At 41.3% G+C, this 25,275-nt stretch overlaps 1 protein-coding gene across 1 annotated transcript in view; it reads right to left on the bottom strand.

Moving 5' to 3' along the window:
• pds5a (PDS5 cohesin associated factor A) overlaps positions 1 to 25,275 on the bottom strand; it is a 131,235-nt gene that overhangs the window by 86,155 nt on the left and 19,805 nt on the right. The window contains exon 3 of the mRNA XM_084319029.1: positions 2,135 to 2,338. Within this exon, the coding sequence (XP_084175155.1) occupies positions 2,135 to 2,338 (204 nt within the window). The remainder of the gene's footprint in view (positions 1 to 2,134; positions 2,339 to 25,275) is intronic.

The following is a 25,275-nucleotide window of genomic DNA, read 5'->3' as shown; positions in this document are numbered from 1 at the left end:
AGGGTTTCCCATTAATCACCTAGACTGTGGTGGCCCGCCACAGTGTAATTAGTCCCGCCACAGTTGTATAATGAACCAAAAAAAATAAAAATATTAAAAAAAATATTTAAAAAAAGTTTATATTTTCTCTATTTTTTTTTTTTTTTTATATAAAGTTTTCCAATAGGGATGTATCCGTAGTATTGGCAGTGGTAGTAGTCGTAATAGTAATCCACTATATTTTTTTATTTACTAAAAAAATAAACCAATTCAAACACTTTTGCTTCATTTCTTTGATAGCTCAAATGTATGCTCTAGTCCAGTGGTTCCCAAACCTCTCCTCGAGACACCCCAGCCATTCCATGTATTTGTTAAATTCCACCACCAGCACACCTTGATTCAACTAATAAAGGGCTAGTTAAGTTGAATCAGGTGTGCTGGTGGTGGAATTTAACATACATTGAACGGCTGGGGTGCTTCGAGGAGAGGATTGGGAAGCACTAGTCTAGTTGATTTTGTGTTTTGAGCACAAAGTTCATCATAGATCTAGCCTCTTTATTTTGCTCTCGAAGTGCACCAGATTGATGCATTTAACTTTAAAATGTACAACAACAAAAAGTTCCGAGGGGGTGCATGCCCCGGACCCCCCTAAAGGGTCAGAGTTTCACCCCCCATAGTCTCTGAAAATCCTGTGGGAAACACTGCAAGCCTAATGTTTAGTCCAATAAACAGCTGCCTGCCTTACATTAGCGTGTAGCCTGTTAACCAGCTATCACAAATCTCTGTCAGGGCAGCAGCACCGCACACAGCAGCAGTTTCACTTTCGGTGAAAATATAGCGATTTTGCCTTCAAAATAAAAGGCGCGAGTGTTTTTTGCCTTCAAAATAAAGGTTTTGGGACAGAATACTTACGCCTTCAGGCGATTCGTGATGGGGGGGGGGGGGGGGGGGTCTTTAGACTTCATAATTTCACGAGAATGCATCTATACCAAAGATTACAAAGTGATAATGCATTTGTACCCCTTTGGGGGTTCCTGGCCCCCAGGTTGAGAACCACTGGCCCAAGCATAGAGTATGGTTCCCAGTTTGTGTGTCAGTGAGAGTCCCAACTAACTAGGGCTGGAAAGTAGGGGTGGGAATCGCCAGAGACCTCGCGATACGATACTATCGCAATACTTTATTGAAATGAACAATGCAACTTCCTTATAAAAATTATAATAATAATAATTAAATATCAATACTTGGCGTCCCTGTATCGATACAGTATCGCCACGCAAAGTATCGCGATACTACTACGTAGGGGTGGACGGTATAAACGGTATACGGTATAAACGGTATGAATTTGCTCTACGGTATGGATTTTGACTATACCGTGTAACCGGTAGGGCAGCTCTAAAATAGCAATGACGTCATGTAACCACAGCGCGACTATTTCAATCGCATTTTCCCCTAAAAATAGATCGAATTAGTCATAGATAATAGATATGTGCAAACTGGAAAAAGTTATTTAGGAGGCTTCGCGCAGTGGGCGCACTGGGCGTGTCAACACGCAATTGTCATTTCATAATAAACACATATCACCGCGGCGCACAGCAAGTTTCAATTTCAGTTCCTGGCATTTTTAACCAGTGGAGAAAGGTAAGAGATCTTACCTATCGTTTTTTATAAATCTACATGCCTTGAGGATGTCATTCTTTATATAGCCTGCCTATCGGGCAAAAAAAATTATTCTAACGGAAACACTGATACCGTGATATATACCGTTACCGTCTATGTTTCAAATTATACCGTGATATAAATTTTAGACCATACCGTCCACCCCTACTACTCTACTACATATCGATTTTTTCCCCCACCCCTACTGGAAAGTATACCGAATATGAAGGTATACAGTCATGGATCCATCCATGCAAAGGTATGGGTTTTACTACATCGGTGTCCACAAAAAGAATATATATACACTATTAGTATTTAAAAAGTAGAAGAAAATAGACCATTTTGAATGAAATAGGACCATGACAATTGTATTACAGGATGAAGATGTATGTTGTAATTTGCAGTGTAAATCTATACCGTAAAATATTGTGATATATTTTGGTCATGTCGCCCAGACCTAACTCCCAACACTAATGCAGAGCGTTATATCTCTCCTCACCTTGAGTTTATCGTGGGAGGTGTAAGGAGCCTCAGGGGCATATATCCTGAAGATGTCTGCCAGACAGCAGGCCACCAGCAGACGCACGTCCTTGTTGGGGTTCCTGAGGAAGAACTCTGAGGCCAGGTGGAGCGCCAGCCCCAGGTACTGCTGCTTCTCCTCCTCCGAGTCCTGGTCCATGTCCATGTAGGTCTTCACCACCATCTGGGTAGGAGGGGAAAGAGGGGATGGTGTGAGTTAGGTGACTGACTCATCACTCAAATAGCAGAACGCTTACATGCTACTCATGGCAACAGAGCCATGAAGCACTGGCTGACAATTAAATAATGTTGCATGTTGATTGCGAGATGATAACCAACTTTGCTTACATTGCTAAAGCTACCCATGCTCGTCTTCACCTGGATGACTGACAATGAGACAGTGGGTCTGAGGCCGAGTAGGAAATGAGGGACGGACGAGCTTGGACATCCAACAAATAATAATTTAAAGGCCGAATCAGTTATGACCGTCAAAAGGTTTGTTTACATTGGTAATGTCTGTAAAATGAAAACATTTATTTATTTATTTTGTTTTGTTGTTGGTTTTTGTGTGTGTCCCCCACGCCCCTTCCCCTTCCCCAAGCATAGCTGTCTCTTAATGATACGGTACAGACATGATGTTGACTGAGAACGTGATGTAAAGTATATCTGCATATCTGTACTGTTTTGATTTTGTGCTGAATAAAAAAAATATATGATCAAAAATGAAGTAAAACAGAAGTATATCCAATTTTAAAATAGGTTAAAGCTGCAGTAAGTATTTCACATTTTCAAAACTCTTATGACCACCACCTGCTATCAGAAGGTCTCATGGTCATCCTACTCAAACAACCCACGCTACCAGCGTCCAGCAGGCAGTCTGTAGTTATCCCATCTTTTATTTTCATTGTGGACAAACACGACCTGTGCTCATACTTTGCCTATTTTATAAACGTATCCATTGAAAGATATGACTGGTTTTCGTTACGATTATATTCGTTATGACACCGAATGTGTCTGGACAGAGACATTTCACATGCTCCGTGGTAGGGCTGCTCGATTTTGGGAAATAATGTAATTGCGATTTTTCTGACAGATATTGCGATTGCGATAAAATTTGAGATTATTATATATATTTTTCTAAGCAGCCCAATGGCGGTTTTAGGGCTGGACGGTATGGTCTAAAATGTATATCACGGTATAATTTGAAGCATAGACGGTAACGGTATATATCACAGTATATTCATTTATCTTAAAATGTCTATATAAATGCTTCTGAAGGGGTAAAACACTGGTATGGCAGCTATTACTGTACTCTTGTATTACTAGGACATATTTCACATAGTACAGAGGTATTTTAAGAAAATGTATTGTGCAAAACTGCAATAGAAAAATGCAAAACCTTTTCTCAAGTTACTTCCATCTCTGAAAAACACTTTTTTCATGAAACAGGGCTCTACAGTGCGACCATATTGCTTGCATATGCCCCTAAAAATATGTGTGTGCGAACCTGAAAAATAAATTACTCGCACGGTGTGCGAGTGCAGATTACAGCCTCAGTCGTTCTTTTTATTTCTTCGCTGAGAATCGTTAAAAAACTACAAGTCCCACATTGCACTCAAGCGGTCCAATCACAGTAGAGTAACGTGACTGGGGAAATAAAGCAAATGACCAATCGGAAGCTCTCATTTTGCTTGTTTACTTCCTGCAAGTCTGCCATTGCGATATGCAAGCGTTTTCCGAGCAGCAGAATTCCGTGGAGTCCAGTCCGAGTACAGTCCGCTCGACTATGGGAGCACCTTTATTATAGTCTTACCAATAGCAATAGATTTTAGAACACCTAGATTTAGGGATAGCAATACTAATATAACGTTAATGCAACAAAACGAATGCCTTGCTTTGTTAATCATAACGTTGATGCAGTAGCGTATGTCGTTGTGTTGACTGTAACGGACATAACAACATAACACCGTGTACACATTCAAATTGCAATAATCGATTCTAACATTTTCAAATCGATGCAGTTGAATTTTCCCCTTAGGATTATTGTTACACCCCTACACCAAAGTAACTGGCCCACTGTGTATGTGTGTACAGCTAACTTTGCTAGCGTTAACAACAGCAGAGGTGGGCAATAGGGTCCAGCTGCAGCGCCGGACAGCCGGAGTGCAAGCGGTGTGACGTATTTGGCAGAATAGACTGTCAAATCAATGGTCTACCTGACACGCAAACGCATAAACAATGTTTCTGTACTGAGGGCGGCTACGTGGCGTAGTGGGCAAGGCGCTCGCCACGAATGACGGAGACGCTGGGCTTGCCTGTTCGAGCCCAGCGCTCCACATTGCTTTCAGTTTAGCTGGTCGTTCATACTAATACACATTGGCCGTATTAGGGGGTGGGAAACTGATGGGTGGGGATCGGGCGTTGTGGACAGCGACTCCTACCAGCGTTTCCGTTAGCCGGTAATTACCGGTATTTGACCGGCAAAATCTGGTGAAGTCCGACATATCTAATCTCTCCGGTCATAATGTCCGGTGAAAATAATTCCCTCTAAACACAATTAGATTATTTGAATTGTATTAAAATAGGCTAAAATTAAATAGCCTATGCGATGAACGAAACAATCATTACATTTGTCGTTGCTTCACCAAGCAGCCGGTCAATGACATCCTGTGTCAGCGAGCTGGCAGCTGATATATTTACGTGAAGCATGGCTTGGCAGGGTGCAGTACTCCAATTCAGCCATTGGCAATTCAGCTGTTGGGTGGGGGCGCTGCTGACACCGCTGCTCTGCTCTGTCTGCTCCTGCTCCATGCTTCACGTAAATATATCAGCTGCCAGCTCGCTGACACAGGATGTCATTGACCGGCTGCTTGGTGAAGCAACGACAAATGTAATGATTGTTTCGTTCATCGCATAGGCTATTTAATTTTAGCCTATTTTAATACAATTCAAATAATCAAATTGTGCTTAGAGGGAATTATTTTCACCGGACATTATGAGCAGCAGCACCAAGTCGTTGGGAGGTGGAGATATACATCACGGCGCAAACCCACGATAATGTTGCCGTCTCTCTGCCAAATTTCTCAGTTCTTCGCTTGATATAATTAATACAAATGTCCAATATAACGGAATTCGTTAGCTCATAAAAATGTGATTATAACAGACTGCTGTTTATTAAGGTCGGGCAGACTGCCCACCGACACCTCAAGTCGGCAGCAGCACGCAGTCTCGAGGGACTTATTTTATTTGGAATATATTAATGACTGCATATACGCAAAAGTAGTCTAGTTTTAAGTTAAAATATTATAAATGCCTTGATGATGTCATTCTTTATATAGGCCTATCAATTGTTTTTAAGCTCAATAAACTCTGACCGGAATGTATCCCATTTGTCCGGTAGATTGAAATCTACCGGACACTCAGACCTGCAAAAAAAAAATCTAACGGAAACCCTGACTCCTACAGGTCGGTTGGTGCGCCTGTGCAGTAGAATCAGGAAGTGTCGGGGGCAGCGTGAGCCTCCCACGCGTTACTCCTCGCCATTGAGAGAATGTTAATGAACATCAAGTACAAAATACTAAATGTAAACATGCAGGGTTGTAGCAAGAGCTAATTTACACCAGGAGACAGCAAAACTCTTTCAATAAATAAATAGCCTGCAATAGGGTAAAAGCATGTTGACAATCAATGATAAAAACAAGAAACAAGTTACATAAACTAAATCAGATAAAAAATTATCACAGTTCTGGATGATCAATCGCTCGCCCTAACTCAATAAACAACGTTATTTGGACGTATATAGTATTATACAAGCTGGAAATGGTTCATCAGGATAAACATCCCATAATCGAAAACGGTCTACACCACGCTGATCGTCCAACGGCGCGAGGAAGATACGGTAAGATTCAGCGTTATTTTTGAACGTGTTCCATATAAACTGTTATGATGAACATATGACCCACACTAGATGAATGATATAACGCTGCCCACGGAATTATAAACGATCCCCCGCCCATCCGGTCATCATCAGATCATACGTAAATCATTCTAGAAGTACGTCCAATTGAATTTTTTTATATCGCCCCGATTGCTGTATTTCATCATCAATATAATGCATTTGGGGCTATAGATCACGTTCTGGAGAAAGCTGCAGAAAGAGATGAAAACATACTTATACATTAGACCATACTTTACTATGAATATGTGAATGAAAAAGTTTAACGTTGCTACACAATGAACAATACATATAGGACTTTGAATGGGCCCTAATAATGGCAATGTAGAAATAGAATTTAAAAAGTTATAGCCCTGCAAAGAAGGGGAATTTCTCCATAGACAAATAGAGCCGGCAACCTATGGTATATAATGCATTTAGTATGTGGGTCACTCTCTAATCACAACTGGTAGGCTATTCCAGTAGTTACTAGGGGTGGGACAATACATCGATCCAGATCGATATATCGATCTATTATCAATAATCAAATAGGATCGACGCAACGTAAAAAGATCGATTCATATTGCGATACTCTTATTTTGAAAATCCCCGCGAGTCATATCCGCCGGCGCCCAGTATTGTGAAACTCCGTGTAGACATTACAGCAGTGTTTGCGTCTGCTGTAAAGCACTCAGAGCGTCTATTTTGCGAGCCGATATAAGTCTGTGCAGTTTTTTCCCCGCAACGGGTCAAATGCATATAACAGGCGTTGCATCGTCGCCATTCCTTTATGCCAACGTCGCGTTAAATATCTAAATGAACGTCGCGTTGGCTGCTTAAAAGCTAAGCAGCTAACCGTGAGAGAGAACAGGAGAGGAGAGAGGGGACTTGGAAGGAGGAGGGGTGGGGGCTGTGGGGGACTGTGTGTGTGTGTGTGTGTGTGTGTGTCTGTGTGTGTGTTAAAGCTCAATATATAAAAACAAAAGTGAACAGGAGGTCTATTTGTATTAAAAACAATAGATTGTTTTTCATTTAAATGTCTGGAAGAGCTCAAAAATAAATACATCAATTGATATTTCCGTAGCCTTTTTTTAGTTGATCTAAATGTGACTGATTGTGTTAAATGGGCACATAATATCGCCTCATATCGATCGCAGGCACCTGAATTGAATCGTATCGTATCGTGGCAGACTTTGTGATATCGGCAAATATCGTATCGTTGTCCAAAGAATCGATATCGTATCGTATCGTGATGAAACTGGTGATTCCCACCCCTAGTAGTTACCACCTTTAACAGAGAACACAGTTTTAGCAAAGGTAGTATACCGAAAGGGCACCTTACAGTCCCCTCTACTGTGCCAGTGTCTCCTTTTTGTTCAATGTCACTGCCTTTCTTATTAGGCCTAGTTGTTGGCTACAACTTTGCCACAGTAGGCATTAATCACTTAATAGTTCAAATGTCTGTGTCCCATTCCCGTTTGCACACGCAGATTAGGGATGTGCATCTCCTCACTGAGGCCGATGCGATGCGCATCTCGATACGGTGCCAACGATACGATACATTAACGATACATTTGAAGCACCGGGCGATGCGATACGATTCACCCCCTGTTGAGATACGATACGATACGATACGATTTGATTCAACATAATGCGATTCGGGGCGATACGATGCGATTCAACACGATGCAAAATAATGATACAATTTTATGGTATGACAGAGGATTTGGTTGTATTCCTTATATGCAGCTTATATTATTATTAAAAATAAAATAATCTACTGTAAGACAATTTATATAAAAACTCTTGGGTGCCTAAGAAGACTTTTGCATAAACTGTCTTTTCTATCCACTTTAGCTAAAAACACACACACAATGTACTACTGTGAGACAATAATAATCATACACAAAGGGATAATGGCTTATAGCAGACTTAAATGATTTTATAATATTTCAGATAATGAAATTAAATGTTTATCATCAACTATCCAATTAGTATTTATATTGTAACGTTTGGCCACGTTAAATCATTGAACAGAGAGAGAGAGAGAGAGAGAGAGAGAGAGAGAGAGAGAGAGAGAGAGAGAGAGAGACCGTCTGAGTCGCGTAGTTGATGATGTCACACACTAGGCTAGGATCGGATGTCAACAGAACACACAGAGCCTGGATAGCCTGCTGCATGAAGCGATATAAAGAAACCAATAGCCAATAAATGTGAAGTTATCTTTGAACCTGTTGTCAAGCGTCTTCAATATACCCCCCCCCCCCCCCCCCTCCTCACTAATGGAACTGGTGTTGCGTTAGTTAGTTAGTTAGACACTGTAGTTTAGTTTAGCGTTAGCTGAACGGCTAACTGGCGTTAGCCAGAGGAAGCCCAATTCTATTCATGTCCTCGACTTCCACTGTTTGTTGTTGTTAACTGTGACGCGGCTCTCGCCTTCTGTATTAGTAGTATAGTATCAGCTGTGTGCAGTCACAGTGCACTGCTGACAGAAGTGGATGAGAGGAAATTATATTAATGCATCGGTTTTGACCGACGCAAAGACGCTACAACAAGATGCATCGCGAGTTCAACCTGAGTTCTAGCCGGTGCGCACGTATTCCACCGGTGCACGTGCATCGTGAACGTGTATGCCGGCGCACCGATGCAAATCGATGAATCGTCACATCACTAACGCAGATACACACACACAGTGGGCCAGTGACTTTGGTGGTATGTGCTATTGCACAGATGTGTGTCCCGTTCCCGTTTGCACATGCACGCACAGTACAAATACACATTTATTTATAAAAAAAAAAAAAAAAAAAAAAAACTCTGTTACTTGAAATATTTTCACTGTGCTCCTAAATATTTTTGGGTGCTCCTAAATCTCTTTGTGCGCTCCAAAAAATTTTAATTTAGGAGCACATGTGCTCCTTGGGAAAAAGGTTAGCGTAGAGCCCTGTGAATTACAATCAAATCAAGCGGCACAAAGTGAAAATAAAAACTACAGCAGGACAGGAGGTTTCTTTCCCTCAAACACAATACAACATAACTTAACTTTAGTGTACATGTTTGACAACGGAGAGAGAGCGAGAGAGTGTGACGTAATAAGTTTGTGCTTCCTAAGATGCCGTAGGTGATGTCACACCAGGATTGTCAACTAGGGCGCTGTCTTAAATACTTCAAAGCTTCGTTCGATGGCACAAGCTTCGAAGCTTTGTTCGATGGCACAAGCTTCGAACATTAAAAAAAATCGAAGTTAAAAAAAAGAAAATTCAAATTTTTTTATTTTATTTTTACTTCGGTGTGTGTGTGTGTGTGTGTGTGTGTGTGTGTGTGTGTGTGTGTGTGTGTGTGTGTGTGTGTGCATGGGGCCATTGGGTGGGGCCGGGGGACAAATACACTGGAGGAAAGTAACCCAGATCAGCACTGCCCAAATTATATCATCACTAGAGCCATATGCAATCCGTTTGATTATTTTCCAAATTCCATTTTATTAATATAATAGATTTATTATCTATTTCTGATGGTAAAATGAGCGTACAAAGCAAAATACAGAATTCTGAAATATTAAAACGGAAAAAACGGAATTTGGAAAAAAATTTAATGGAATTTGGAAAAAAATAAAACGGATTTCATATGGCTCTAGGCTCTACATCACTATTGCCTGTTTGAAGGATATCATCCTCAAACACATATACACCACCTACACGCCTATTCTCAGTCCTTGCCCCACAATGGTGGAATGAACTACCCACCCCAGTTAGGACAGCCGAATCCCATCCAATCTTTCGCCGTCGACTAAAGACGCACTTCTTCAACCATTATCTGAAATAAAATTTAAAAAATAAAATAAAAAATATCTAACCCTAACTAACCTTACTGCCATGCACTTGTCCTAATAAACTAACCTACACTGTAACACGCAACACTTTGATGAATATTGTTACTCAGCTGATAGAGTTGTATCCTTCCTGATGACCTGTCGTACAGAACTTGTAAGTCGCTTTGGATAAAAGCGTGAGCTAAATGACTAAATGTAAATGTGAATGTAAATGCCTTGTAGAATTCCACACATAAGAAAGAAAGATACTGGGATCAATAAACAAAATAGGAAATAAAATGTAGAAATGCATGCAATACATAAATAAATAAATATGAATCTCCATATATGAAATAGAACATTTAGATAAGGTGCTACTGAGATGTTTTGGTGGGTTCTTTTTTTTTTTTTTTTTGAAAGGATTATTTTTCTAGAAGAGCAACACAGCCAAAACATAGGCATTGTATGCATAAAAGGGGCAAAAGCTAAAGTTAAGTGACTGTTACTTTTGTAGCAGTAGTTTGATTTGATAGTTTATTTGATAGGGACAGCACATGTTAATGAACATAAAGTACAAAATACTAAATGTAAACATGCAGGGTTGTAGCAAGAGCTAATTTACACCAGGAGACAGCAAAACTCTTTCAATAAATAAATAGCCTGCTTAGGGTAAAAGCATGTTGACAATCAATGATAAAAACAAGAAACAAGTTACATAAACTAAATCAGATAAAAAATGATCACAGTTCTGGTTTGCCTTAAGATGCAGTTTAAGATGAGTCTTGAACATGGAGTATGTGGGTCACTCTCTAATCACAACTGGTAGGCTATTCCAGTAGTTACCACCTTTAACAGAGAACACAGTTTTAGCAAAGGTAGTATACCGAAAGGGCACCTTACAGTCCCCTCTACTGATGGCCCTGGTGGTAATGCCAGTGTCTCCTTTTTGTTCAATGTCACTGCCTTTCTTATTAGGCCTAGTTGTTGGCTACAACTTTGCCACAGTAGGCATTAATCACTTAATAGTTCAAATGTCTGTGTCCCATTCCCGTTTGCACACGCAGATACACACACACAGTGGGCCAGTGACTTTGGTGGTATGTGCTATTGCACAGATGTGTGTCCCGTTCCCGTTTGCACATGCATGCACAGTACAAATACACATTTATTTATAAAAAAAAAGAAGAAAAAAAACTCTGTTACTTGAAATATTTTCACTGTGCTCCTAAATATTTTTGGGTGCTCCTAAATCTCTTTGTGTGCTCCAAAATAATTTCATTTAGGAACACATGTGCTCCTTGGGAAAAAGGTTAGCGTAGAGCCCTGTGAATTACAATCAAATCAAGCGGCACAAAGTGAAAATAAAAACTACAGCAGGACAGGAGGTTTCTTTCCCTCAAACACAATACAACATAACTTAACTTTAGTGTACATGTTTGACAACGGAGAGAGAGCGAGAGTGTGACGTAATAGGTTTGTGCTTCCTAAGATGCCGTAGGTGATGATGTCACACCAGGATTGTCAACTAGGGCTGTCTTAAATACTTCGAAGCTTCGTTCGATGGCACAAGCTTCGAACATTAAAAAAAATCGAAGTTTAAAAAAAAAAAAATTTTCTCAAATTTCTTTTTTTCAAATTTTTTATTTTATTTTTATTTTTACTTCGGTGTGTGTGTGTGTGTGTGTGTGTGTGTGTGTGTGTGTGTGTGTGTGTGTGTGTGTGTGTGTGTGTGTGTGTGTGTGCATGGGGCCATTGGGTGGGGCCGGGGGACAAATACACTGGAGGAAAGTAACCCAGATCAGCACTGCCCAAATTATATCATCACTATTGCCTGTTTGAAGGATATCATCCTCAAACACATATACCTATTACACCACCTACACGCCTATTCTCAGTCCTTGCCCCACAATGGTGGAATGAACTACCCACCCCAGTTAGGACAGCCGAATCCCATCCAATCTTTCGCCGTCGACTAAAGACGCACTTCTTCAACCAGTATCTGAAATAAAATTTAAAAAATAAAATAAAAAATATCTAACCCTAACTAACCTTACTGTCATGCACTTGTCCTAATAAACTAACCTACACTGTAACACGCAACACTTTGATGAATATTGTTACTCAGCTGATAGAGTTGTATCCTTCCTGATGACCTGTCGTACAGAACTTGTAAGTCGCTTTGGATAAAAGCGTCAGCTAAATGACTAAATGTAAATGTGAATGTAAATGCCTTGTAGAATTCCACACATAAGAAAGAAAGATACTGGGATGAATAAACAAAATAGGAAATAAAATGTAGAAATGCATGCAATACATAAATAAATATGAATCTCCATATATGAAATAGAACATTTAGATAAGGTGCTACTGAGATGTTTTGGTGGGTTCTTTGTTTTTTTGTGGAAGTAGCCCTTCTTAAAAATGCATGAACATTCACTGATAATTAGTCTGTAGTGGAGTCTACAAGGTCTACATTGCCGGACCATGTAGAATCCGGACCTTGTAGACTGACATAATTCTGTGCATAGTTTAGTCTACACAGGCCATATTTCAAATAATCAAAATCTTACTTCATTCATCTTAAACATTCTTGATTTGGGGGATTGGTAGTTCCCATGAAATCTGGAGTTGTTCAAACGACAACAGCGATCCACCTTGAATTAAATCACACTGTGGGCTGCGTCACAGTCACGAAAGGGGCTACTTAATTCATTAATCCAATCCACTTTATTTATAGAGCACATTTAAAAACAACAAAGTTTACCAAAGTGCTGTACAAGTCCCACAACATAAGATAAAAAAAAAAATTATAAAAAAAAAATTATATATATATTATTATATTTATTTATAAAAAAAAAAAAAAAATCATTCGAAGCTTCGAATTAAAATCGAAGCTCGGCCCCGAAGCTTCGATTGCCAAAAAAAAATTCGAAGGTCAGCCCTATTGTCAACACAGTTGGAAACGGGAGCAGCCCCGATGGATAAAGCGATATAAAGAAACAAATAGCCAAATAAATGTGAAGTTATCTTTGAACCTCTGTTGTCAAGCCTTGTAAATATAACCCCCCCCCCCCCCTCCCTTTCCTCACAAATGGAACTTGTGCCGCAGAGTCACGTTAGAATGTTAGCTTAGCGGCTAACGTTAGCCTGTTGCTGTGCTAAAGCAAGTCTCCTCTCAGCCTCCTTAGCCAAATTGAAATGCCAAAACTATATGGCAAGGTCCTTGAACAAGTGGAGAAAAACTCAGTACAATTAAACACTATGCAACGACCACTGCAAACGTCGAGTGAATAGTCAACGTTAACGTCATTGCTACTGCTGTGACTAGCTGCTCTAGTCTACCGGTCACAAGGTATAGTCACAATCCATACCGTAGCGCAAATTCATACCGTTTATCAAGTTCAAGTTTCTTTATTAGTTGTCATACAGAAGTACAGAATACTTTTATACAAAATGCTTCTTTCTGTTACGCACCAGAGACTGTGCTAGGCAAAAAAGATAAGTATAAAATAAGTATAGCAAGTATAAAATAGAAATCAAGTACGTAGACAAACATTTTCAGTATATACATATATACAATGCTCAATGTAGAGTAGAAGTAACCGAGTTACCATACAATATACTATACAGTGCAAAGGATGAGGTACAATTTAGGTACAATTTACAGTAAGGTGTAATGAGGTATGGGTTGTAGTGCAAATTCTTTACCAATAAATATAAAGTGTGCTTAGGTGTTCTAAAGTGGTTAAAGTGGGTGCTGCAGTGAGTTGTATGTTTAAAGTGAGTGTGTGCTGTGAGTGCCTTTGATGGTTGTTACATAGTGTTATTGTTCGTTGAGCATCCTGATGGCCTGGGGATAGAAGCTTCTTCTGAGTCTCTCTGTGCTTGCCATGAGACTCCGGTATCGCTTGCCTGACCGCAGCAGTTCAAAGAGGCAGTTTGGGTGGCTCGAGTCTTTGATAATTCTCTTAGCCTTGCCCATGCACCGCTTGTTGTAAATGCCCTGGAGAGTGGGAAGCCCCCTTCCAATTGTGCGTTCGGCTGCACGGGCCACTCTCTGTAGTCTGCTACGGTCTTGTGCGGTGCTATTCCCAAACCAGGAGGTGATATTGCCAGTCAGGATGCTCTCTATTGTGCATGAGTAGAAGGTCTTAAGGATCTTCTGACTGACTTAGAACTTCCTTAGGCGCCTGAGGAAGTAGAGGCGTTGCCGTGCCTTCTTCACAACACTGTCAATGTGTGTGGTCCCAGGGCTCGAGACTAACGATGTCCCGTCGTCCCGGGGACGATCAAATATTGATTTGGGATGAACAGAAATCATTGCCGGGACACAAACGGGACGAAGAGGATTTTTTTTTCTTTTTTCACAGGAAATGTCAATTAGCCGACTGTCAGTGCGCGCACATATTGCTGTCAAACGGTGCGTGTCTCGTGCCGACTTAGTTGACAGAGAGATGGCAACATTATCATGTGGGGTTCACTGAAGTCTAAATGTTGCATGATTTGCCGAATCCAATGACTATCTCCGCCGTCCCAACGCAGCGATACGCTAATCCAGCATCAAGCTCCCGCCCACCATTCTGATCAGCAAACCACAGGTCGCGCTGCAGCAGCCCCAAATTTATCTCGACATCGAAAAAGAAAGAGGTTAAAAAATGCCAGGAACTGGTGATACTTGCTGTGTGCGTGAACATAATCCCTTGGACATGAACTGACGGTACGTTTTTATTGATATATCATTGGGATCCCCCTCCGAAATTGGTCAACACGTCACCATGCATTTTGGCCGGAGCTTAAAAAAGCATGGTGGACACAGTGGACGCGCGGTGGACACCTTACGTCTGTGTTTATAATGAATGAATGGTAAAACGGATTATATTGAAACATAGTGCGCCGTGCGGGCACTCACAACAACTATTCACACAATTTAAAACAGCCCATATTTATTATAGTTGACAGTCGCACGAGACCACTATACAAGAACCGTGAAAATATCAGAATGTTATAAAAATAAAAATAAACGCTATACTGGCATCCTCTCAGTGAAGAGAGCACCACAAATATGCTGCGCTATTTGAAGAGGATAAACACAGCAGAAGATGGAGAACAGACACACACTGACCAACAGGGAACTGCATCCAACAATACAACCCCTGACTCTAACGTAAGGACACATTTAAATAACAGAAGTGTAATGTTATCCGCAACGCCCCAACCCTGGACACCTTCAAAACTGCTCTAAAAACACACCTCTTGACCAAGGCTTTTCCCCATCAGTTAGTTTAGATTAGATTAGGTCCATTATCCATTATCCCTAACCTTCCCTCATCCCCTTTTTCCCCCCTATTTCCTTAGCCCTATTTTTTGTCCTGATTGTGAAGCGACCTTGGGTTCTATGAAAGGCGCTATATAAATTTGATCTATTATTATTATTGGAACTGTATATTATCGACACGTTCTAGTTATAGCTGCTTATTATCTTTGTGCTTACAATAATCAAAAGGTACGGTACACAGTTGGTCTCACCCTCTGTGCCATTATCAGCACAAAATATGTCCCCATATGATCAAATTGACGTTGATATATTATATATAAAAAAAAAATGGGACGGTTTACATTCACTTTGGGACGGTTAAAACTGTATTTCGGGACGATTCTGGGACGGTGGTGAAAAAAGTTAGTCTGGAGCCCTGGTGTGGTCCATGCAGGGTTCGAAATTAACGGGGGCTTGGGGCATAATGCCCTTGAAAATGGACAAAATGCCCTTGAAAATTAGTTAAGGAGGGCACTTAATGCCCCCGACAGTTTACTAATTATATATATATATTTATCCGGTAATGGAGCGTCTGTGGGAGTACGGTTCAGATGACGCGCAAATAAAAAAAATTCATTTGGCGGAGCCGGTGTTCTGCACTGGCTGCAGGCAGCAGCAGCCAGCTGCCAGGTGCTAGTCAGTTTGTGTAAAAATGGCACGCACAATATAAATCAATCTTCATTACGACTTTAAAAACATAGCCATTAACATTACATATGCCTACACACATCTTGCCATAGCGTTAGGAGTTTGTAAACACAACGCACGTTTTAACTATGGTAGCCCGACGCAGCCCGCAAGCTAATACTGTAGTCAATGAAATGTCACCGTAGCTACTAGCTACTGTAGCAGAGGAGGAAATGGGAGTCTGAGAGGCGGGGTGTTTAAAGACAATGATAGGCGTTTATTCAACATCCAAGAAGGCTAACTTAACATACAACTGTGTTTTACTAACTCCAACCGGGACTATTGCCGCTTTTCCACTGCATGTTGATGTTAGAACGTCTCCTCCTAACGTTACCGGAGCTGATAACATTGTCTGGGCTGGTGTTCCGTGACGCTAAAATGTCCGTGGGGACCCGGCGCCAACCCATAGATAGTTCCAACTCACCGAATTACGTAATCCACCACAGTTGCACTCAATATTTAAATAATGTTAGTCTAAATAAATGTAGACGGAAACATAATAATTTCAAGCAGAAAACGAATCTTTCCATTAAGAACTGACGATCAGGGAATTTAAACATGGTTGACATTGTTTTTGTGTGTTTATATTAAAGAAAGGAAAGTCTAGTGCTGGCTGAGCATATTGTTTGTTTGCACTAAGTTAATACTTTGACAAATGTAGCCTATATTTTTCAGTCAGTTCGGTCTTTGTGTGCCAAACATTATTTAAGGCTGTAAACACTGTAAACCTTTTATTTTATTTTTAATAAATGAGAAGCATGTTTAGATTTGAGTGTTAAATTTTTTTTTAATAAAAATTAACATATATCGAACTGAAAACCGTGACACCAAAATCGTGATACGAACCAAACCGTCCCATTTTGTGAACCGTCCCACCCCTACCGTTTATCATAAAAATGCAGTGCCCCCGAAATACAAAAAAAAGCCCCCGAAAATCAATTAAGGGGGGCAAAAAAAGCCCTTGAAAAAAAATGTTAATTTCTAACCCTGGGTCCATGTCAAGTCCTCGGATATGTGGACTCAGAGGTACTTAAAACTGTTCACTCTCTCAACCGGTGCCCCGTCGATGCCGAGGGGGCTGTAGTCCCTGACCCCCGACCTCCTAAAGTCCACAATCATCTCCTTTGTTTTGCTGACGTTCAGGGAGAGGCTGTTCTCTTGACACAATCCCGCTAGAACCTTGACCTCCTCCAGGTAGGCCCTCTCGTCGTTTGCAGAGATCAGGCCCACCACTACTGTGTCATCAGCAAATTTGATGATTGTGTTGTTTAGGGATGGGCGATATAACGATAAATAGCGCGATATATTTTAATAATCGATATCGAATATCGAAATAAAAAAAAATTGAAAAATCGTTTTTTTTTTTTTTTTGTGACCTGCAACAGGGCAGTTTTAAAACCAGAGACAGTGGACAGACTTGTCTTTGCCTGCAACTTAAAGTAATGGCTTTGCTTGTCCAAATGACAATACTGACCAAATTGAGATTTATTTTTCTCTTGTCCATTTATTTTGTTTGCTTTCTAATTTAAAATACAGTTTGAAACCGTCTGTACACAGTAGGCTATGTGTGCTAGCAGAACTAGACTCCAGTCACGAGTCACGGTGCACCAGGGTTTCCGTTAGAATTTTTTTTTGCAGGTCTGAGTGTCCGGTAGATTTCACTCTACCGGACAAATGGGATAAATTCTGGTCAGAGTTTATTGAGCTTAAAAACAATATTTTAACTTAAAACTAGGCTACTTTTGCGTATATACAGTCATTAATATATTCCAAATAAAATAAGTCCCTCGAGACTTCATGCTGCTGCCGACTTGAGGTGTCTGTGGGCAGTCTGCCCGACATTAATAAACAGCAGTCTGTTATAATCACATTTTTATGAGCTAACGAATTCCGTTATATTGGACATTTATATTAATTATATCAAGCGAAGAACTGAGAAATTTGGCAGAGAGAGACGGCAACATTATCGTGGGTTTGCGTGATGTATATCTCCACCTCCCAACGACTTGGTGCTGGTCATAATGTCCGGTGAAAATAATTCCCTCTAAGCACAATTTGATTATTTGAATTGTATTAAAATAGGCTAAAATTAAATAGCCTATGCGATGAACGATTCATTACATTCGTTTCATCGTTGCTTCACCAAGCAGCCGGTCTAATAATGAAAGCCGTTGTCAGCGCGAGCTGGCTGCAGTTAGATTTGCAAGAAGCATCCAGCTGCAGACCCGCAGAGCAGCTTTCCAGGTCTGGGGACCGCACTGTGCCAGCAAAGCTGGTGGGTTCTGTGGGTCTGCAGCTGCATGCTTTTCGCAAATCTAGCAGCAAGCTCTCGCTGACACAGCGTCGTCATTATTAGACCGGCTGCTTGGTGAAGCAACGATAACAAATGTAATGATTGTTTCGTTCATCGCATAGGCTATTTAATTTGAGCCTATTTGAATACAATTCAAATAATCAAATTGTGCTTAGAGGGAATTATTTTCACCGGACATTATGACCGGAGAGATTAAATATGTCGGACTTCAACAGATTTTGCCGGTCAAATACCGGTAATTACCGGCTAACGGAAACGCTGCGGTGCACATGTGCGGTGGTTTGTCCACCAAAAAAGCGCCAAAAGATCAAAAATAAACTAGCAGAGCCAGAACTGTTCAACTCCCCTGGAGCCACAGCCAGCAGAGAAGCCGGTTTACTTTCGCTTTTAAACCAGCTGCAGCCTGAGAACTGGAGTGTGAGGGGATGTAACACTAAAGATGGCGGCAATGACAAAGAATTGCTGCAAAATAAACATACATCGGTTGTTTAAAAAAAAGAAAAAAAAACTTCGATAATTATCGATATCGAGAAATATGATAACATTATCATATCATTATCGCGATATGATTTTTTTTCCATATCGCCCAGCCCTAGTGTTGTTGTTCCGCTGTGCCACACAGTCATGTGTGTACAGGGAGTAGAGGAGGGGACTCAGAACACAGCCCTGGGGGGCCCCTATGTTGAGAGTGATGGATGAGGAGGTTTATACCGTATATACCGTCCACCCCTAGGAGGTTTATTTATTAAAATACAGCTTGCATCGATCTGGGCCTCTGGCCTACGCACTGAGTCTGCTTGGGACACCAAGCCTGGAAATGTAACTTTTTACCTGGGAATCGATACCGGTACCCAACGGTACCTTTTTTCTGTACTTTACTCTCTCTCTCTGAAGTCTAAACTTCACAACCCAAAGAATTGCTGCAAAATAAACATATTTGTTGTTTAAATAATCATTTAAAAAATATATATCTTTTTTTTAATACTAATAAAAATATCGATATCGAACTATATGAAAATTTGTATTGTGAACTTTTTTTGCCATATCGCCCAGCCCTATAAGCAGGGAACAAAATTAACTTTTTTGACTTACCAGCCATTTGGCTGGTAGATTTTAAAAACTACCAGCCAGGGAGATTTTTTACCAGCCAAAAATTATAAATAGCTTTTTAGTATATCGCCATGTGTTATTATTACTATATAATACTCTCATATGCTATTTTCAATTAATATCATAAACAACATAAGGAATATTAGCATAATTTTGAGTGGACTGAAGGAATGAGTCAGCGTCAGTTTTAAATGCAAATAATTTATTGAAACATAGAAGTGGGGTTGGGACTAGTGCACTGCAACCTTGCCCAGGCCCGACGGGGCCCGGCGGGTTCGGGCTGGGTAGGGCTTTTTTTTTAATAAATCATTCGGGCTCGGCCGGGCCCGGGCACCGCCGTTTTTTTTTTTATTATTATTTTATTGCTTTTTTTTTCATATAACTAGGGTTATAGGATAACCTTCGTTTTAAGATTCGCTTTCTCTTTTGCGCCAGAGAAACATTTGGATGTAATTACTGCAGCGCGCAGGGAGAACTCAGGGGACAAGTTCAACTCGATTGGTTGTGTTGGAATATAGCCAGTTGGCGAACGTTTTAATTTGTTCTTGGGATGTATGTAGCCGGTTTTGTTAACGGTGTTCAACGCGTTGCTGATGTCGTGGTGAGTGATATGTTTATTATTTGCTGGGTCGCGACTGGCTACCTGTTTTGTTGTGATTTTCATTACGTTGCTCTGCTCGAAATCTGATTTCTGTTTTCTGTTTGTTTGTTTGACTGAGTAGGCTATTGTGTGTCGTGTGTGTGTGTGTGTGTGTGTGTGTGTCAAAGAAGATTCTATAGCCTTCAATACGTTTTACGAGGCTGATGTGTGAGTCAGTCTATATAAGCGAGCACTGGGAGAGACGGCATTGCGAAACAGGCTATGTAAATGCTTCTTGGTTTTGTTTATTTATTACGTTCATATAAAACCGTGTTTCGAATATTTAAAACAAATACAAAATAAATTATATTTTAATAATAATAATAATAATTTTTTTCAGGTTTTCACACGGGCTAGGGCTTAAAATATTATTTACAGTCAGGCTTATTTTCGGGCAGGGCCTGAAGTTCACGGGCTCGGGCAGGGCTCAGGCTTTATTTCAAGGCCCTTGCAGACCACTAGTTGGGACACACAGTTTCAACTCACCACCCCTGCATCATATTGTAGTCTAGTCTGTCTTCAAACTTCCACTCCTCTCGAAACTTTTTTATATTTGAATATCAACATTATCTGTCCATCCTCAGTAATCCTCAGTTTACTATAATATACTCCTGTCCTGAGTCCTGACTAGTGACTTCATCGTCTTTCCAAACGCACGCACACACAGAGAAAGGGAGAGTGCCCCCCCCCCCATTTCCCTTTCCTCAGTCCACACTGTCTGCTGTTCTCTATGGCTCTGCCGCTGATCAGGATTAGCTTGTTAGCTTACGCTAACGTAACGTTAATTTCGGGTGATGTGGGCATAAAGGAATGGCGACGATGCAACGCATGTTAGATGCATTTGACCCGTTGTGAGAGAAAAAAAACACCACAGACTTATTTCGGCTCGCAAAATAGGGGCACTGCTGTGTAGCGCTGCTCGGCTTTAATGCGAGCAGAAGCACGGACTGGGGCGGATATGACTCGCGGAGTTGCCACGGGTTTTTTCAAAATAAGAGTATCGTATGAACCGAACGTTGCTAACTGCCGGAGCCATGGATATTATGACTGGAGCTGCGCTTGGGGCGGAAATGAGACTCACAGGATTTTCAAAAGAGTATCGATATGAACTACACGCCAGGTGGCGGGCAGACCTCTCATTGTTAGTCGCCAAACCTTAAATCTGCCCGCCATTGGCAGTTGGCGGGGTACTTATTTTGTTCCCTGCCTATAAGTAGTAAGTAAAAAGTAAGTAAAGAGGAATATTCAATATACATATACTATCACTGCTAGCGGAGAAGCTCTCTGTGATGCAGCTGGAGCACGGCTTGGTGGCCTGGATCAAGGACTACCACACTGAAAGAATTGAAAGAATAGCACTTGTTTTTCAATGTGTACATAATGTAAATATATCAGGGTTTCCCATTAATTACCTAGACTGTGGCGGCCCACCACAGTCCACCACCAGCACACCTTGATTCAACTAATAAAGGGCTAGTTAAGTTGAATCAGGTGTGTTGGTGGTGGAATTTAACAAATACATGGAACGGCTGGGGTGCTTCGAGGAGAGGATTGGGAAGCACTAGTCTAGTCGATTTTGTGTTTTGAGCACAAAGTTCATCATAGATCTGGCCTTTTTATTTTGCTCTCAAAGTGCACCAGATTGATGCATTTAACTTTAAAATGTACCAAAAAAAAGGTTCCGGGGGGGCATGCCCATGGACCCCCCTAGAGGCTCTGACGTTCACCCCCCATAGTCTCTGAAAATCCTGTGGGAAACACTATCTGTAGATGACAGCATCTACTCAGACGGATCTATAGATCTTAAAAGCCAGTGTGTGTTTCCACGGGGACAGAGCCACAGAGCAGGGTGTTTGGGTGCCAAGGTCGTCGGCCGAGTTGTTGACATCAACAGAGGAGATAGCAGGCCACTGGTGGGGAAGATTTGGTCAGAGAGAGAGACACCATTGCTATGGGGAGAAAGAGGACAAGTATAATCAAATTGACGGAAATCTGTCTCCAGACGGAACGCTTTAATGCCTGCGTTTAGGGATGCCCCGATCGATCGGCCACCGATCGTTATCGGCCGATACTCAGTATAAATATGCAATCTGTGAATTCCGATAATTAGTCATATTCGCCGATAGCGGAAACCGATCAAGCGAAGCTCTCACTCGCTGTCTGTCTCAGACACACACGACCTGCAAACTGCCGCTGCTCCTCCTCCCTAGCCCCGCCCGCCCCCGTGTAGAGTTTGTAAACAAAGAGGTGCGGCTCCTCTGCTCGAGTCTGTAGTGCACTGCATTCGACCTGCGCTAACGTTAGCTACCTAGCTATCGTTACTGTTTAAACAAAATTACCCAGTCAACTATTCACGTTTAGTAGGCATTGTCTAACGGTATTTAGCCGGCTAGCTACCGATAGCTCCTGATATCAACAAATGATCCAGAAAGTCTAGTAGTTCATGTTCATACCTCAGTTAGCTTGCGTTAGCTGACGTTCGTTTACTGTTCAAAACTAAATGTCCCATTGAACTAAAGTTCTGTCTTAACGTCATCTAGCCGGCTAGCAGTAGCTACAGATAGCTCTTGATATCAATGGCTTATAACATTGATTTAATGCGTATTCGAGCTGAGGGCTTGCTGAATGTGAAATGACCAAAGCACTTAACGTTACCAATGGGGTCCCGCTGCAGCGCCGGAGAATCCTTTTGAGCTGGGCTACTAGAGTACACACAGACAGTGGAGCTGTTTGCAGATAGTGAGCATTTTGACTTGTTGCGTGGTGGCGATGTCTCGCAGTCGCAGATAATACAAGTACAAGTCTAATTATATAATATATATATTTTATATAAAAAAAAAAAAAATTTATATAAAATAATGTTTAATTTCTTTTTAATCAAAAACAATCGGTATCGGATCGGTATCGGCCGATATGGCTCACGACGATCGGTGATCGGTATCGGTGGCAAAAAACGTGATCGGGGCATCCCTACCTGCGTTTATTTGAAAACGATTAATAAATAGGCAGAAAAATGACAATGTGTTTGTTTTGTGTATTCCACTAAAGGGCGATTCCTGCAGTATCTTTTTTTTCTGGAAATTTCCAAAAACAAGCGTTTTTCAAAATGGTATAAAACGGAAATGTACTGATGAAAAAACAATCCGTTTCGTACATGTTGACTGCAAGCAAGTAATTGATAAGCGATGGACGTATTAGACACATAATAATATAGAATATAGAAATAGCTCTGTGAAAATCATGAAATATCAGAAAATCTTGTCTAAAAAGGCTGGCACTCAAACAGGGACCGAAACTAAAGCCCGCCGCCCGGCCAGGGGCGGTCAGTTTTTACCTTTGGCGCTTGACACTTAGAGGGCTGCCCGCCGTGTGTCGTGTAATCAATCAAGTTCATAACGATACTCTTATTTTGAAAATCTGTGCGGGTCTCATTTCCGCCCCAAGCGCATCTCCAGTCATAATATCGATGGCTCTGGCAGTTAGCAACAATTAGGTTTGTATGATACTCTTATTTTGAAAAGAACCGTGGCAACGAGTCATATCCGCCCAGCCCTGCAGCGGGATACTATTGGCTAAGGGCTTCTGCTCGCAGTGCTCATGTCAACACAGGCAGTCTGCTCTAGAAGAGCGGACTTCCATGAGCTACCGTTACTGTTTAAACAATGACCCAGTCAACTATTCACTTTTAGTTTAATACATGACGAGGCATTGTCTAACGGTATCTAGCTGGCTAGCTACTGATATCAACAAATGCTCCAGCAATAGTCTACTCGAGTGCATAATACCTCCGTTCCCTCGTTAGCTCGCGTTAGCTAGCTCACGATAGATCGATCTGTCCCAGTAAACTAAATTGTCTTAACGTTATCTACCGGGCTAGCAGTAGCTACAGATAGCTCCTGATATCAATGTCTTATAACATTGATTGAATGCGTATTCTAGCTGAGGGCATGTTGAATGTGATTTGACAAAAGAACCGTAACGTAACGTTATAAATAGGGTCCAGCTGCATCGCCGGAGAATCCTTGCATGCTGAATGTAGGGTCTAGCTGAATATAGGGTCTAGCTGCAGGGCCGGAGAATCCTTGCTGGAGCTGGAGGCTACTCAAGTATACACACAGACAGTGGAGCTGTTTGCAGATAGCAAGCATTTTGACTTATTGCGTGGTGGCGATGTCTCGCAGATAATACAACTACAACTATATAATATATATTTTATTTAAAAAAACTTTTTTTTATATAAAATATATATTTTTTTTTAATCAAAAAAATTTTGGCAGGTAAGAAATATGCTTGGCGGGTAGACTCTTCCCATCTACCCGCCACTGGCCGGTGAGTCAAAAAGTTAATTTCGCTCCCTGCACTCAAAGCAGGGGTGTACAGTGCGACATATATATCGCACGTGCTACAGCAACAGCTGTCTGTGCGATGGATGGATTTACTTCAGTAGCACTGGTGCGATAGGGATTCGGTTCATATAGATAATCTTATTTTGAAAATCCTGTAGCGGGTCTCATTTCTGCCCACGCGCAGCTCCAGCTAGGCTCCGAAAGCTAGCAACGTTCAGGTGCATATGATACTTATTTTGAAAAAACTCTTGTGACAACTCGACGAGTCGTATCCGCCCTATCCGTGCTTCTGCATTATCTGCAAGCAGAGCAGCGCGTTGGTCAGTTGGTGCGCACTGCTGCGTTAACACAGCAGTGCGCCTACACGTCCCGAAATAAGTCCGTGGTGTTTTTTCTTTCTCGCAACGGGTCAAATGCATCTACATGCTTTGCACCGTCGCCATTCCTTTATGCGCACATCGCCCGAAATTAACGTTTATGTACCATTACAATCACTACAACGTTAGCAAGCTAACAAGCTAATCCTGATCAGAGGCGCAGAGCCAGCAGACAGTGTGGAAAGGGAAATGGGGGGCACTCTCTCCCCTTCCCCGTGTGTGTGTGCGTGGCGTGCGTGCGTTTGGAAAGACGATGAAGTCACTAGTCAGGACTCAGGACAGGAGTATATTATAGTAAACTGAGGATGGACAGATAATGATGATATTCAAATATAAACAAGTTTCGAGAGGAGTGGAAGTTTGAAGACAGACTAGACTACAATATGATGCGGGGGTGGTGAGTTGAAACAGTGTGTGTGAATGAATGAATGAAAACTTTATTTAACAGATTGCAGAATGGGTACAGTACGGCTCAATACACACAATTGTTAAGGGGATGCAGATCAGGGTCCCCCATTGTGTGTGTGTGTGTGTCCCAACCGACCCCACTTCTATGTTTCAATCAATTATTTGCATTTAAAACTATTAACGCTG

Source organism: Notolepis coatsorum (assembly GCF_963971535.1).
Source record: "Notolepis coatsorum genome assembly, chromosome: 7".
NCBI lineage: Eukaryota > Metazoa > Chordata > Actinopteri > Aulopiformes > Paralepididae > Notolepis > Notolepis coatsorum.
The sequence above is the reverse complement of the archived record's forward strand: the minus strand, read 5'-3'. Positions and strand labels throughout refer to the sequence as shown.